Raw genomic sequence first — 14,486 nt, forward strand, 5'->3', positions numbered from 1 at the left:
TGTGTTCATTTCAGATTTGGGTTTATTGAAAACTCTCAGGGCATATACAGGTTTTAAAAATTATCTGATGCAATGGATAACAGTAAACTGTCTTCTTCCTGGCGTTACCCAAGTGCTCCCTGTACTGCCAAATGCTTTTGGAGAGAACTTTGCCTATCTTGCTCTGAGGGGGAAGCAATTCCAGATTCCTGCCTTATGCTGTTGCTAAGACAAGGCATGCTGTACCTTAACGGCATTACCCTATCTGCACTGTGCTGCAGGTTACAGTTAAACAGTGACAAGAAACTTTCATTTTAATCATGTCAGCTTTAGCTTATGTAAAAATACAGTCTGTCTTTTTCTTGGATTCTTGGTTTTTTTGAAGTGTTGGATCAAGTGAAAAGGCCCAGACAGACTTGCTCAATACATCCTTACAGTTAACCAGCTTCAAAAATCTTTAAATGACAAAAAGATAGAGGCTCATAAATTTGGAATCACTGCTTGCTACCACAATCAAAGCACTGTGCTTGTGAGCTGGTCAGTGCCGTGAACTATGCGGTCCCTTGAAAAAGAATCCAGGTTTTAGATTGTCCATATGTGATGCTGTGATCTGGACCGTTAGCAAATACAATCTGCATAAATAGCTCTTTCCCCTCCTCCTCCCATCCAAAGTTTCCTGGCACAGTTGGCTAGAAACTGTTCTCTGGATGGCCAAGTTTGCAGTAGTGGGTAGGGGACAGCTGACAGTCAGGTCTGTTCACTTTCTGATCAAGCTGTGTCACCCTATAGAGTACAGGCAACATTAAGGAAAAATAGGTGCAGCTCAGTTCTGTACTTCCCGTGATGGAGAAGGATTCGTGTCAATGCTGCAGCTCTGCTTGTAGAAATGGTCTTGGCCTGAAACACGCTCTGTGCTAGGTGTTGGTTATCTAGGCCTCACTACCACCAGCCAAGACATCCCTACGGAGACTTCACATGAGGAGGACCTTGTGGGGAATAACCCCCTGACGTGCAAAGTGAAACCATTGTCTAAGTTTTCATATATGCTTGGTTTACTACAGCAGTGGCCTCAGGGAGCTTCCTTTGGCTGTAAGACCCTTGGCACTGGGCAGGACTTCCCCTTGGATTTGTTTCAGACAGTGGGAAGATAGCACTGAACAGACTCAGTCTTTTTATCCCCTTTCCCAATTTCCTTTGACTCTCTTCTGTCATGTTTGGAAGTCGGGGAGAATTTCAGCTACTTTCCTGCGTAGCTGGTTTCTCCTTTCTTCTCTCTCTCTTTCCTTTTTCATCAGTAACGGGTACTGCCTCCATGCCTTGAATGCATTCAGCGTGACTCTCCTTAAAGAAATTGGGGACACAAAGAACAAAGTGACGACATCCAGATGTGTGCATAACATTAACAGGTAATCAAAAGATGACTCCTATTTGAGGGGGGAAACTCTCCTAAAATACCTGTGGGATTTGTCCTTTCTGCTGCTACTCAGGGCTGTGACATGTTAAATAGCTGCATGCAGACCATTCCATTAGTATGTCAGTCATCCCAGGGAAAAGTAAAACATTGCCCTTCTCTATTCTTCTCCCCCAAGAATTTTGCTCCTCCCTCTGACAGGATTTACTAGCTGGTGCTTGCTAAGCACTCTGAAGATGAAAGATGTTTCTTGAAGAATAAACAGGGTCTCTGAAAGCAGTTTCTTCAGGAAAAATTCAGGCTCACTTGGTCCAGACCAACCACTTAGAAGCACAGGTAGCTGGGCTCCAATTCTTACCTGATTTTAACCACCCCACCAAAGGTGCCTTGCCCTGGGTTCCCATACAGGCAATAGGGAGCAACAGTCCTGTCTAAAGAATAATTTGCGACATCAAGGTCTGAAGTGCCTTTTGCCAGTCAGTGGGGCAAGAGGCAATGTAGAATGACAGGTGACTGTGCACTTAATATGAGATCATATGTAGAATCAATGCAGTCTCTTCCTGGGTCTGAATTTTCCCTGGTTCTTCCAGTTTGCTGGCTTGTTAGGTTAAATCATGCACTGTTCTGATCTTACTGGCATGACAAGCTAGAACAGGTTTGCTCTACCACATAAGAGGTGAACCTAATTTAATTCCTCCTCCAAGGTACTGCGGATCCTGTTTGGGCTATGCACAGGCGCAGCCTATGCATGGCTGCATGCAGCTGACGTGCTTTCATGGTGAGGAAGGTGAATATGCTTCTGTTTTCTGCTTAACTTTGACAATAGTTTTTTTTCCTCCTGTTAAAATGCACAGCTAATGCAGTTATGGGACAATGAGTGAACTGGGTACATCCAGCTCCAGTCATGATCAGTAGAACTGTCTGCTGTAGTTCTCACTGCCAAGTCAGGCTGACGATGGCATAAACTGAAAGATTCCTTAAGTAGGGTTTCTAGTTCATCAACTTTGGATTTGTAAACTAAATCATCTGCTGTGGACAAAACAATACAGTGTAATTCCTGCACAATCACTTGGCTTGCTATAATTGTACTTAAAGATTTTCCTAAGGCAGCTTTTAGCAGAAGCTGCATGGCCAGATCTGCTAATCAGCTTAGAAAGTTTCATCTACTTATTCGCTTTCACTGTATTCTCTTTCAGCAGATTTAAAAGTCTTGTGAAGGGTACTGCTAAATTTTCTTTTCCAGGCTGCATGTAAAATTCTTACCATAAACCTCTGCTGATGTTGTCTGCGCATATCACAGAAGCAAAATACCAGCAGTAAAGAACCTGTTTCACATGTTCTTGGGGAGCAGATAATTGATCTGTCAAAAGTAGTCTCTAAAATAATCTATACGGTATATTAAACCTAAGTAAAAAGAACTGCTGGCAAGGGAGTGCACTTACTTGTTACTATGTTCAGTAGCGATCTTCAGCTTCTCCCATAAGGTACTTTTTTCCTCCATGACCAGATCAAACCATGCCCAGAAGTACTTCCTCATGAGGCAGGCTGTATGAAGGGTACTCGCTCTCTCCTCCATAGTGGAGAGATAATCCTTGTACTAGGGAAGGAGGACAGAGAGAGAGGTGAGAATAGTTTCTTTCTCCCAACCCCCAGAGCAATAAGCAGAAACAGAGCAGTGCTGAGACTGTGGCATTGAAGGGTAATGGGGACACGATCGGAGGAAAATCAGCAGGGAGCTTTTTCTTTGCAGGAAAGAGTGCTAAGGTGGAGGAGCGGTACGTAGGAGACTGTCCTCGGTGGAGGAGGAGGATGGAGAGTGGAGAGCTGAAAGACGGTCTCTGAAGAAGGGAATGATGTTGCTGGCATGGGGACAGTGTAACTCAACAAAGGTTGGGCTGCAGGTGTGTGAGGTGGCACTGTGGTGAGGGGAAAGTGCAGCAGCAGCTAGCTCACTTGGTATCATTTTTCCACTGTGGTGCAGGCAAACCTTTAGCCAGTTCCTGAAGCCCTGTCTCAGCAACATGTGGCAATAGAAGTCCTCAGCCCGAGACACCTTCTCCATGATGCTCCCTTGGGTGTGCTGTAGCCAAGTCATCAGGCATTTCCTCCGCAGACTCAAGCAGTGCTGCCTTTGTGCCACCTGAGTAAAGACAGCAGGAACAGCAGCTAGTTACTTGGACTACTGACTACATAAACATAAAGCTACAGAAAACAGGGTACACTACAAAATCACCTCAGCTTTTTGGGGCCCCCAAAATGCAGATGGCTGACAGATGGAATAACTTACAGGATAGGTTCCCACAAAGAGGGGTCATCCTAAGGAACAAGACCAGTCTCTCTATCAGACTACTGCTGCATCACCTCTAGAAAATACCCTTTTGAATTAGATGCTCAGTTTAACTTATTGCGAATGGAGCAGAGGCATAGAATCATAGAATCATTTAGGTTGGAAAAGACCCTTGGGATCATCAAGTCCGACCATCAACCCCACTCTACAAATTTCTCCCCTACACCATATCCCCTAACACCACATCTAAACAACTCTTAAACACATTCAGGGCTGGTGACTCCACCACCTCCCTGGGCAGCCTATTCCAGTGTCTGACCACTCTTTCTGTGAAATTTTTTTCCTAATGTCCAGTCTAAACCTACCCTGTTGCAGCTTAAAGCCATTCCCTCTTGTTCCATCACTAATTACCTGTGAGAAGAGACCAGCACCAACCTCTCTACAATGTCCTTTCAAGTAGTTGTAGAGAGTGATGAGGTCTCCCCTCAAACTAAACAGTCCCAGCTCCTTCAATCACTCCTCATAAGATTTATTCTCCAGGCCCTTCACCAGCTTTGTTGCCCTCCTCTGCACTCGCTCCAGCACCTCGATATCTCTCTCATATTGAGGTGCCCAAAACTGGACACAATACTCAAGGTGTGGCCTCACCAGTGCTGAGTACAGGGGGACAATCACCTCCCTACTTCTGCTGGTCACACTATTTCTAATACAAGCCAGGATGCCATTAGCTTTCTTGGCCACCTGGGCACACTGCTGGCTCATATTCAGCTGCTTGTCAATTAGAACCCCCAGGTCCTTTTCTGCCAGGCAGCTCTCCAGCCACACTTCCCCAAGCCTGTAACGATGCATGGGGTTGTTGTGGCCCAAGTGCAGGACCTGGCACCTGGCCTTGTTGAAGCTCATTCCATTAGCATTGGCCCATTGATCCAATCTATACGAGTCTCTCTGTAGAGCCTCCCTATCCTCATGCAGATCAACACTCCTGCTTAACTTGGTGTCGTCTGCAAACTTGCTGATGATACACTCTATGTCCTTATCAAGGTCATCAATAAAGACGTTAAACAGAAATGGTCCCAACACTGAGCCCTGAGGAACACCACTTGTGACTGGCCACCAGCTGGATTTAACTTCATTGACCACCACTCTTTGGGACCGTCCATCCAGCCAGTGCTTGATCCAGAGCGTATGCTCATACAGGCCATGAGCAGCCAGTTTTTCCATGAGGATTCTATGGGGAACAGTGTCAAATGCTTTTTGAATGTCTAGGTAGACAATATCCGCAGCCTTTCCCTCGTCCGATAATCGGGTCATCTTGTCATAGAAGGAGATCAGGTTCATCAGGCAGGACCTGCCTTTCATAAACCCATGCTGACTAGGCCTGATCCCCTGGTTGTCCATTATATGACTTGTAATGGCACTCAAGATGATCTGCTCCATGACCTTCCCTGGTACCGAGGTCAGACTGACAGGTCTATAGTTTCCCGGATCCTCCTTTCTGCCTTTCTTGTAGATGGGCGCTACATTTGCTACCCTCCAGTCCATTGGGAGCTCCCCGGTTAGCCATGACTTCGGGTAAATAACGGAAAGCGGCTTGGCGAGCACGTCTGCCAACTCTTTCAGCACTCTTGGATGTAACCCATCCAGTCCCATAGAGTTGTGTGCATCCAAGCGGTGTAGCAGGTCACTGACCGCTTCCTCTTTAATTGTGACAACCTCGTTCAGCTTCCCCTCCCTGTCTCCTAGCTCATGAGGCTGGGTGCCCAGGGAACAGCTAGTTCCACTGCTAAAGACTGAGGCAAAGTAGGCATTGAGCGCCTCAGCCTTTTCCTCATCGTTTGTGACTATGTTTCCCTCTGCATCCAATATGGGAGGGAGATTTTCCCTAATCCTCCTTTTGTTGTTAATGAATTTATAGAAACATTTTTTTGTTACCCTTAACGGCTGTAGCTAGGTTGAGCTCTAGCTGCGCTTTGGCTCTCCTAATTTTCTCCCTGCATAGCTTCACTAAATCTTTATAGTCTTCATGAGAGACCTGCCCCCTCTTCCAAAGGTCATAGACTCTCCTTTTGTTCTTGAGGTCCAGCCAAAGGTCCCTATTTAGCCAGGCCAGTCTCCTTCCCCACCTACTTGTTTTTTCGGCACACGGGGACAGCCTGCTCCTGTGCCTTTAAGACCTCTCTCTTGAAGTATGTCCAGCCTTCCTGGGCTCCTATATCCTTCAGGGCAGCCTATATGGCCTATAACAGTTTAGTCCAACCCTGTCCATAACACTGACCAGCAGGGTGGACTTAGGTAGCAGCTGCTATTTCTCTGCTTCTTCCCAGCTGGAGGCCTATGTGCATTTGGTCAAGTACTGTAAGTAGGTGCAGTTCCAGTGACTTAAATAGAAGCTTGCCAACTTAGCCCTGGGCTCTGGCTAAATCTTCAGGATATGGCTGCGTGTTATTAGTCCACCCCGATAAGGCATGCCAATTCAGTCATGTACGGAAATGTTTCATTAGCAATATTTATACGTTAAGGTCTCAGAAGCTACCACTTGCTGTTCTGCACTGAAGGTATGGCCAGGCTATAACAGATTGCTGGATTATCACCTGTGGTGTCCTACCTCTAGGAGTGGCCAGCACTGTATCAGCAGCGACTCCAGAGAGAGGGAAAGCCCTAGTGATGGGCTGGGATTAACTGTACTATAACTATACTGGCTTGGTAATATCTTACTGATTTGCTTTGCTGCGGAGCAAGAGAACTGACTGGCTCATGTCATAAACTTCAATTTATTTTTTGTCTGTATCATACTAAACTAACTCCTACTGTGTTATTGACATCAAATCATGTGGCAGTTAGTACTGCAGACAATAGGAGGTTAACAAAAGATGATTTCTCATTAGATTGAAATTCATTCCTTTCTCTGTCCTTTTGGTTCCTGTTTAATCAGCTATAAATGAGGATGCCACCCTTGTGGGTTTTTGATGACCTTTCAGGATTACTGTCAGATGGGCTGATTTAAAGAACTAATACAGAGCAGGATGTACAGGGAGAATTTTTGCTTTTTCCATCTCTACCTGATGTAAGAGCCTATTAAGGTTCTTGTTAAGTGCTGCATCCACTCTTTTTCCCATCCTCCCACTGCACCAGTCCTTTCCTTTATCCTCAGCACTTACCCCCAGGTTTTCCTTGGCTTGCTCCCTCAGCCTTTTCCATGGCACAATTCCCAGCTTTCTCAGCAGGACCTTCTCATAGTGATCTCTGGCCTTTCTCTGGAGCTGCTGCTCTTTCTCCAGCCTCCTCTGCTTCTCCAACTCTTTCTATGATATAAAAAGCAATAGTTTTAATTCAGTCTGGATGAAGAGGATGTTAAGCAATGACAATAGGTTGTCATATTGGAGCTGGAGGTCCTGAGCTGACAGGAAATAGGGATCTGCATCATCTTTAGCAGTGCAGACCAGACATGACCCCATGTACTAGAGCCTGTGGTAGAAAGTAGAGCAAACTGTCTTGAAAATCCTCATGGAAGATGATGTGATTTCTGGACATTTTCTTGGGCCGTGTATGAGCACATGGCCTTCCCTCAGCACTGCAGCCACATAATCTGTGGCTGCCAGCAGTGCTGACGTAGCAGGAACCTTCTTTTGATGGGCCTTCATCAATGCGGGGAGGGGTGCTTTGGTGGCCTCAAGGAAGGCAGCTTTGTATGTTTATAAAACTAGATGTCCAAAAATGATTCTGAGTTTACATATGGACGCTACCACTTAATCTAGCTTAAATAGCAGGGGAGGGATGTGGGTATTATATAACTGTACAGCATTATATTTGACTGAGACTCAGGGATGAAGGTCAAACATCCTGAAAAACTCAGTCCAAGTAGAGCAGTAGCTGTAGGTTGAATTCCCGTAGGATTTCAAATGTGCTATTTGGGTTATTAGGATAGCTCATTTCCAAGTAACAATAAAGAAGTGGGGCTATTCCTACGGTAGTTCCAAGGAGAGAATGCTTCTGTTCTACAGGTGGAAAGTTGCCCTTGATATATCTGTCAGGCTTGTTTACTTTTGAATTGTGTGTTTGTGACTGGTATCATTGTGTATGCTGGAGGGGGATACAAGTGGAAGGAGCAGCTGTACCTCAGCAGTAAAAATCCACCAGCTGGCACCTCTAGTCCTGCTGATGAGACAGAGACAGTATATACTTTATAGCGTGTTCGGTCCACAGCCCCTCCCCTGTTCCCAAAAAGGGGAAGGTGGTGAGTCTATATAGTGGGTGCTGTGCTGTGGAACTGTGCTCTACTAATGAAGACCTTCAGTTCACATTACTCTGGCGGCTGACTGAGTGCTAGTGTGTAATGGCTCTTCCTCCCTAATCCCTGCTAAAGGAGGGGGAAACAGGTGAGGTGTTTGGTCACCAGCTTCTGCTGCCTTCTTTCCTCCCGTCGTTTTTTCTGCTGAGCTTCCTTTTCCTCCACCTCCTTCCTCTGTCGGGCTTCCTCTTCAGCCTTCAGCTGGGCCTTGAAATGGAGAAAATGGAGGAAGGTAAAATTTAATTTGGCACATGTGACCTTTTCAGAGACCACAGACCTCTAAGCTTTCCCAGTATTCCTCTAGTATTGACCAGCACCTGAAACTTCAGAAGGACGCAGACTTTGTCACATACTAGACATGATCTGTGCTGGACAATGGACTGTGGAAGGGAGAGGAAGGAGGGACTGTTCTTTCTACTACCTATATATCTTTCTTTGCCCTAAGTTATAGTATTTGTCTACTCTTCCTCTAAAAAATTTAAACCATACACCAAGTTATTTATTGATAACCTGATTGCTGAAGTCAGTTCTGAATCTGTGGGCTCTGCTCTGAAATTTTACTTCTACATGCAAAGCAGCATTACAGGTACCCAAACATTTCTTTCCCCAAACACTGAAGATCAGACAAGTTGTTTTACTGCAGTACTGGTCATTCTTGGCACAATATCCTTCTCTGCATGTTTATCTACTCCCCTTGCAAATCTGAGTCTGCTTTCATTGCACAAAGCTTTTGCTCTTGATGTATGCATCAAAGGCCTAAAACCCACACCAACCATAATGCATGATTACTACGACTGCTATGACTGTGCTTCCCGATCTCTATGATTGTGGCAACTGCAGCTGAGGAAACCTAACCTGATGCTTGTCTGTCCACTCTGTGGTTAAACTGTTCTCTAAGACTTGTTTCATCCTTCTGTGTATGTGAGTGCATCTCTCTTGCTTGGAGAAGGAAGAAATGTTGGTTGTTTTAGGAGCCCAGTTCTGAGCTTCCTAATCCTAATGCAACTTACTATTAACATTTTCAGTAACAGCTTAGTGCCCTGAAGCTAAGACGGCTCCTCTGTTGGATGTGTATCACAGAATTTGTGTATTAACTATGCAAACATTGCCACTATCTTCTCTCTTCAGCAGAGATTTGCTAGAAAGATGCAGGATTTTTACTAGGTGAGACTGCATGTCCTCAAGCTGCCCGTGACCAGACAGGAAAGGCAGGGGAGGGGAAATCCACCATTGCCAGGTCCAATCAAGTGGATCTCTGCATGCACTTCCACCCTTCCCATCCTCAGCAAGGACAAGTTACGGTCATGGAGTAGGTGTGAAATAAGTATTGGGGGGGTGGTAAGGGAGGCTGCTTCTAGAATTGCAACTGCACCAGCATGAAGTGTCTGCCTGTGATATGGCAGGGCTAGTGCTGTCATCCTATGCAAATGCAGCAATAACTACTTCTTTTGATGTGTGCTGGACATCTGCTTTGTTATGAGCTATAGAACTGTTTTGGATAAAGGGCCTTTTCTTGGTCCCTCACTCCAGGGTTCAAACAGGATTTCTTGTAACTGGGATGGTGTGAAAGACACCATTTCACTTTCCACTTTCCTTACCAATTTTTCCTCTTCTCTTCGTTGTTTGGCTTCTTCTAATTTCCTCCTCCGTTCTGCCCGCTGAGTTGCTCTTTCCTCCATAGCTATAGAAACAGAGGACATACGGCTTAGTGGAAATGAGGTATAGGATAATGACAGAAGTTTGTTGAACAAGGATGACCACTTCACTCTACTGCCAGGCCCCCGATGACCTGGCAATGCCAGCACAAAGGGAGACTTGCTTTCTGCTGCCTCTTATGGCTGGCAGTGGCATGAACAAGGAATCCATAAACATTTATGAGATGACTCAGGACTACCCCAGTTAGATTCACTCCACACTCTTTCGTTGACAATCACAGCCATGAGGCTCAGTTATGAAAGGAGCTGTATTTAGAGGTTTCATCCCTGTCTTCTCTGATTAAGTGCTGAGGCTCAGGGCGCTTGATTTATCAGCAATTGCTACAAGGTCTCCAAAGCTCCAATTGCCTATTTAAAGAGTGACTTCATAATGGAAAGCATCCCTGCCACAGTGACACATAAGTACACGGTCCCAGTAGTGAGAAACTACTGTTTCATGCTTCTTTTGGGAGATAAATTGCATGCGGTGTTCATGCTGGGTATCAGTGAAAGTGTTACGGTGCTGATGTGACCACACAGAACATGCAGTGGAGTTGAGAACCCATGCTCGCTTCTTCTGAAGCCACAAATGAAGCACAAGCTGGAGCAATCAATAACTGGGGGCATTTAAGTATTTTGACCACAATAGGTTTCCTCAGATCCTTTTCTTCTCTCAGCTGTCCCAGAATTCTCTGCCAAGGGAATATCATCCAGTGATAACTTATTCACTGAATTTTTTGGGGATCTTCAAACAAAAGCACTTGAGCTTACCAAATATGCTTACTATCTCTAAGGTGTACAGAGTTCAGGCAAATCAGAGTGAGTGATGGCTTGGACTAGGTTGCATTGAAGATGAACAGTCAGTTAATGAAAGGCAACAAAAAATGCCCAACCATCATGGCCAACAAGCTCTGGTGATCCCAAAACTGTTAAAATATCACAATGATCATATTCCAGACAGCCGTTCATGCAGACTGTGACCACCACCCAATTGATATGGAGGAACATGATCTAGGGATATAACAGAACCTGATCTTAATTTACTGCATGAAAAGGCTGCCCTGCATGTTTTAACATGTATATGCTGTTCCAGTGTGATTAGAAGAAGGGGAGATATCTCACAGAAGACAGAGATCTGGAGCTCCTTCCCCAGCCTAGCTACTGTTGTCTCACAAAACCTTGGGTAAGCACTTAATTCCCTTTGAAATCCCAGTACCTCTGTCAAAGTTAGATGAAAATGACTGGTAAATTTAAGTATTAGTTGGATGCACAATGAAAGGAATAAGACTGATAGCAGAAAAACCCTGTAGAGCTTTTCTCTCTGGGTGTTGTCACACCAGAAATAACGACAAGTGTTAGGAGTAACCGCTACCACAGTGTACTAAGCATGGACTTGGGGGGCTTGCAGTGGCCCAGGTTTTACAGATGCCTGACTTGGGCATGAAAACAGCTCACCCTCTCACAGCGCTGGTCAGGCTGGGAAAGAGAGTGCTGAGTTTTACTTGCATACTGTCATCAACCAGCAAGGCTGAGGTGAAGAAAGACAGAAGTTGAGAAAAACAGCTCAACAAGCTGTTGAGAAAAGTGGTCTGGAATGGTCTTTGCTATCTAGAACAGTACCTTTCAATATGGGGTGTGCTGAGGTCAGCTGGCTGGAGGGCCTCCTGCCTGGCATTGCTGCCCTTGTGTTTTCTGGCCCATGAGAAACAGGTGGACTATGAAAGGAAAAGGAAAGAGTAAAGAAATTCATCAACGAATGTGGTCAAATGATGTCTCGCACCTACTACCTATGGTTGAGAAACAGGCCTTGTAGTTTCTGTTCTCCATTGTACTGCATTTTCATTTTGAGTCCCTGGTACACCTTTCTTCTGCTTGAAGTGGGATTAATGATGGATCCTTGCAAAGGAGTTGAGCTCCCAGCGCTGCTGCATGCTTTGAAATACTGAGGATGACACTCTCTTTTTTCCCCAACTAAATATATCCCTGCTGCTACTACGTGTGACACTCCAGTGTTGCTGTTTCTAAGCGGATCCTGTATAGATCACATAGTGTTGAGCCACTGCAAAAAGGGAGAAGGGTGGGGAACTGTGGCCAGCCTGATACTACACTTGATGCTTAGTCACAGGTGTGAGGGAAGAGCAGATAGCCCTGGCATCACTGAAGTGTGCCTGGCAAATTCTGGCTCAACTTGAGTAGGAATGATGCACGCTGATTAATTGAGCCTGCTTTATGGAGGGCATATACCTCAAATGGGTTGTATTCTTGCATCTGGATTTTTTTTCTGTCTTTGGATTTTCCTCCTTGGTTTGTGAAGCAGAGTTGTTAAGTGGCTGGGTTACAGCCATCGCTTGTGCTGCCTCTTCTTTTGCTCTGCTCAGCCTCTGATTTTCCTGCAGTTCAAGGATCAGCTCTTGCTGTTTCTGAAGCTGCTGCCTCTGCTCCTCAATCAGACGTTGCTGGAAGGCATGACGGTGCTCAAAACGGCTACCATAAGCAGGAGCTGTCTTTGGACCAGTTGTATGAAACTGCTGGCGGAGAGTGGCTGTTTGATTCCTGTACACAGCCTGGTCCTGGGCACTTGGGGCTGCATGTTTTAGGGTAACTTCCCAGGCAAATTTGGGTTTTCTGTAGGAATGAGATGTGCGACCAGCATTCCAACAAGAGTGGTCTCTGGTCTGGTCAGGTTCTTTCTGTATGAGGCAAGTTTCAGTTGGCTACAGGGAAAAAAAAAAGAAAAAAAAAATTAGGAAAGTTTGGCATTGATTAAAACCAAGTACTGTTCTGCCCTTCCTACATAGTAAGTGTTTCTTTAATGCAAATCTGCAAATCTAGTGAGATGCCTGAGAAGTAGGGTCATCTCAGCTATGCAATCGTTATCCAGTTCCTAGCCAGGGCAGAGGGGCCCTGGTTTGCAAAAAATGGGAGGCTGTGGGAAAGAACTGTTAAGGGACTGTGTGCCATTTCACTGGGAAGAAGAAATCCTGATCAGGTAAGAGCTCTAGCAGGAATATGTCCTGACTACTTTGTTAGGGAGCATAGCTCTGGACAGTTCATTTCTTAGGGATTGGCACCCTCCCTTTTGGACTGTGGTGTCCCCACTTAGCGCTCAGATGGAGAATAAAGGAAAAAAACAGTTGTTGAAGTGATCCTCACAGCTGAATCTACTAGACAGTCGCTTTTCATATGCAAGAGAAGTCTACAAGGTGCCTCTTCTCCGGCTTTGATAAATATTACCATAAAGCTGGCACACAGTGGGGAATGAGGCTGTGCTTTTTCTGCCACGTGGTCTTTCTCTGAAGAGGCATCAGATGTAAGGTCTGTTTTCTGATTCCTAGGTCAAACTCTAAATTCAGTCCCATCCTTCCAGCCCTAATTTTGCCAGTGCATCAGAAGAAAAGTACAGGTCTACTAGGATGCTATAAGCACTGTAGGAAATCAACTTTTGCTGACACTTAAGCAAACAAAAAACTTGACCTCTAATATGTGTGTGTGAGCTCTCATGCTGGGGTGGGGACACTGCTGTGGTACAGGTCCTACAGACAGAAAGGAAGGGCAGGCTCTGACCTGACAAATGACAACTTAAGGAAACAACCTCTGATTCTTCTCACTCCTACCTCCTTGTGATCTGCATTATCCTGAAACAGCCAGTGAAAATGTTTTTCCTCCCATGCTTAAAAGGTAGATAGCTGCACTGGCATGACAAAATCTCTTGTCATGCAGTCAAGCGTTATTCTTTTTCAGTCTAAGCAGGCATCAAAGATATAACTAATCTCTCAGCTAAAGTGATCTGGGGGTGGGATGCTCATTGCGACTCAGTAGATGAAGGGTTGTTCTCTGGCAGCATTAGAGATTATTTTAAAAACTCATCCATTGTCCTTCACGATTTTCAGACTTCTCTCCTGTACAGTTGCAGACAAGTATTTGGGGGTCACCCTGGAAAAGAAGTCTTCATCTGGGACAATGTACTTTTTATTTCAAATTGCACAAAAAAAGTACTTTGTAAGAATACTGAGATGGCAATAGACAAAACTACATGGGAAGGATTTACCTTGTCTTGCTGCAAATCTTGATGATGTTTTACTTCTGCTCTTCCAGGCTTCTTAACCTCCAGTGGCCTGTCCAGACCACCCTTCCCCCGTGACACTGCCTCCAGCAATTGTGCCATCTTTCTTTTCGTCTCCTCCCTCTTGATCTGCAGCTCTCGCTTTTCTGTCTCTGCGTGGCTCCAGCGCTGCCAGGCCAGAAAGCAGCAGCGCAAAAGTCGTCGCTGGTTGTGCTCCACAGACAATTGTGTTTTCCTGAATGAGAAAGCACTTGTGTTATGACAGGATTGAGGCTTCTGCCCAGGCCTGCCTGAAACAATTGCATCCAGTACAGCAGTCCAGGCCATGGCACAAGGCCCCATAACTTCCCAAGTCTTTTTGTCATTTAAATCTGAAGGCCCTCCAAAGCTGTAGAGTTTCTCCAAGGAGGAGTGGGAGGGCAGAAATGATGCCCGTTATTTTGAAGTAAGTTTCCCTAGTTTGTATTTTCGATGTCCTGTGTCATCCTTGGTTGTAGGGCATGTGCAACAAGAAGTATCCTGTTCCCTTGCCAGCTGCGTAGGGGGAAGTGGCAGTGCCTCACCACAATAGCCTGCCAGACACCTGCAAAAGCAACGTTTTCGCCAGCTGACAGGGAATTCATCTAACAGCCTCCTTAATGAAAGGCACTGGCCAAAATGAGCTCTGCTATACTACTACTGAAATGGGAAATAACATATTAATATGGCACCTCATAGTCTCTGGGGTCCAGAGCAACCCAGGGTGAGATTTCAGGGAAGATACC

At 45.4% G+C, this 14,486-nt stretch overlaps 1 protein-coding gene across 2 annotated transcripts in view; it reads right to left on the reverse strand.

Annotated features, from left to right (window-relative positions):
* CCDC191 (coiled-coil domain containing 191) overlaps nt 1–14,486 on the reverse strand; it is a 23,665-nt gene continuing 9,179 nt past the window's right edge. For both annotated transcript variants that reach the window (XM_054213840.1, XM_054213831.1), the window contains 9 exons: nt 13,708–13,957; nt 11,904–12,373; nt 11,280–11,374; nt 9,564–9,646; nt 8,071–8,172; nt 6,836–6,979; nt 3,378–3,530; nt 2,833–2,987; nt 1–1,320 (listed from right to left, as the gene is read on the reverse strand). In XM_054213840.1, the coding sequence (XP_054069815.1) occupies nt 1,188–1,320; nt 2,833–2,987; nt 3,378–3,530; nt 6,836–6,979; nt 8,071–8,172; nt 9,564–9,646; nt 11,280–11,374; nt 11,904–12,373; nt 13,708–13,957 (1,585 nt within the window). In that variant the 3' untranslated portion in view covers nt 1–1,187. The remainder of the gene's footprint in view (nt 1,321–2,832; nt 2,988–3,377; nt 3,531–6,835; nt 6,980–8,070; nt 8,173–9,563; nt 9,647–11,279; nt 11,375–11,903; nt 12,374–13,707; nt 13,958–14,486) is intronic.

This window comes from Rissa tridactyla, chromosome 1, assembly GCF_028500815.1.
Source record: "Rissa tridactyla isolate bRisTri1 chromosome 1, bRisTri1.patW.cur.20221130, whole genome shotgun sequence".
In the NCBI taxonomy this organism is placed as follows: Eukaryota; Metazoa; Chordata; class Aves; order Charadriiformes; family Laridae; genus Rissa; species Rissa tridactyla.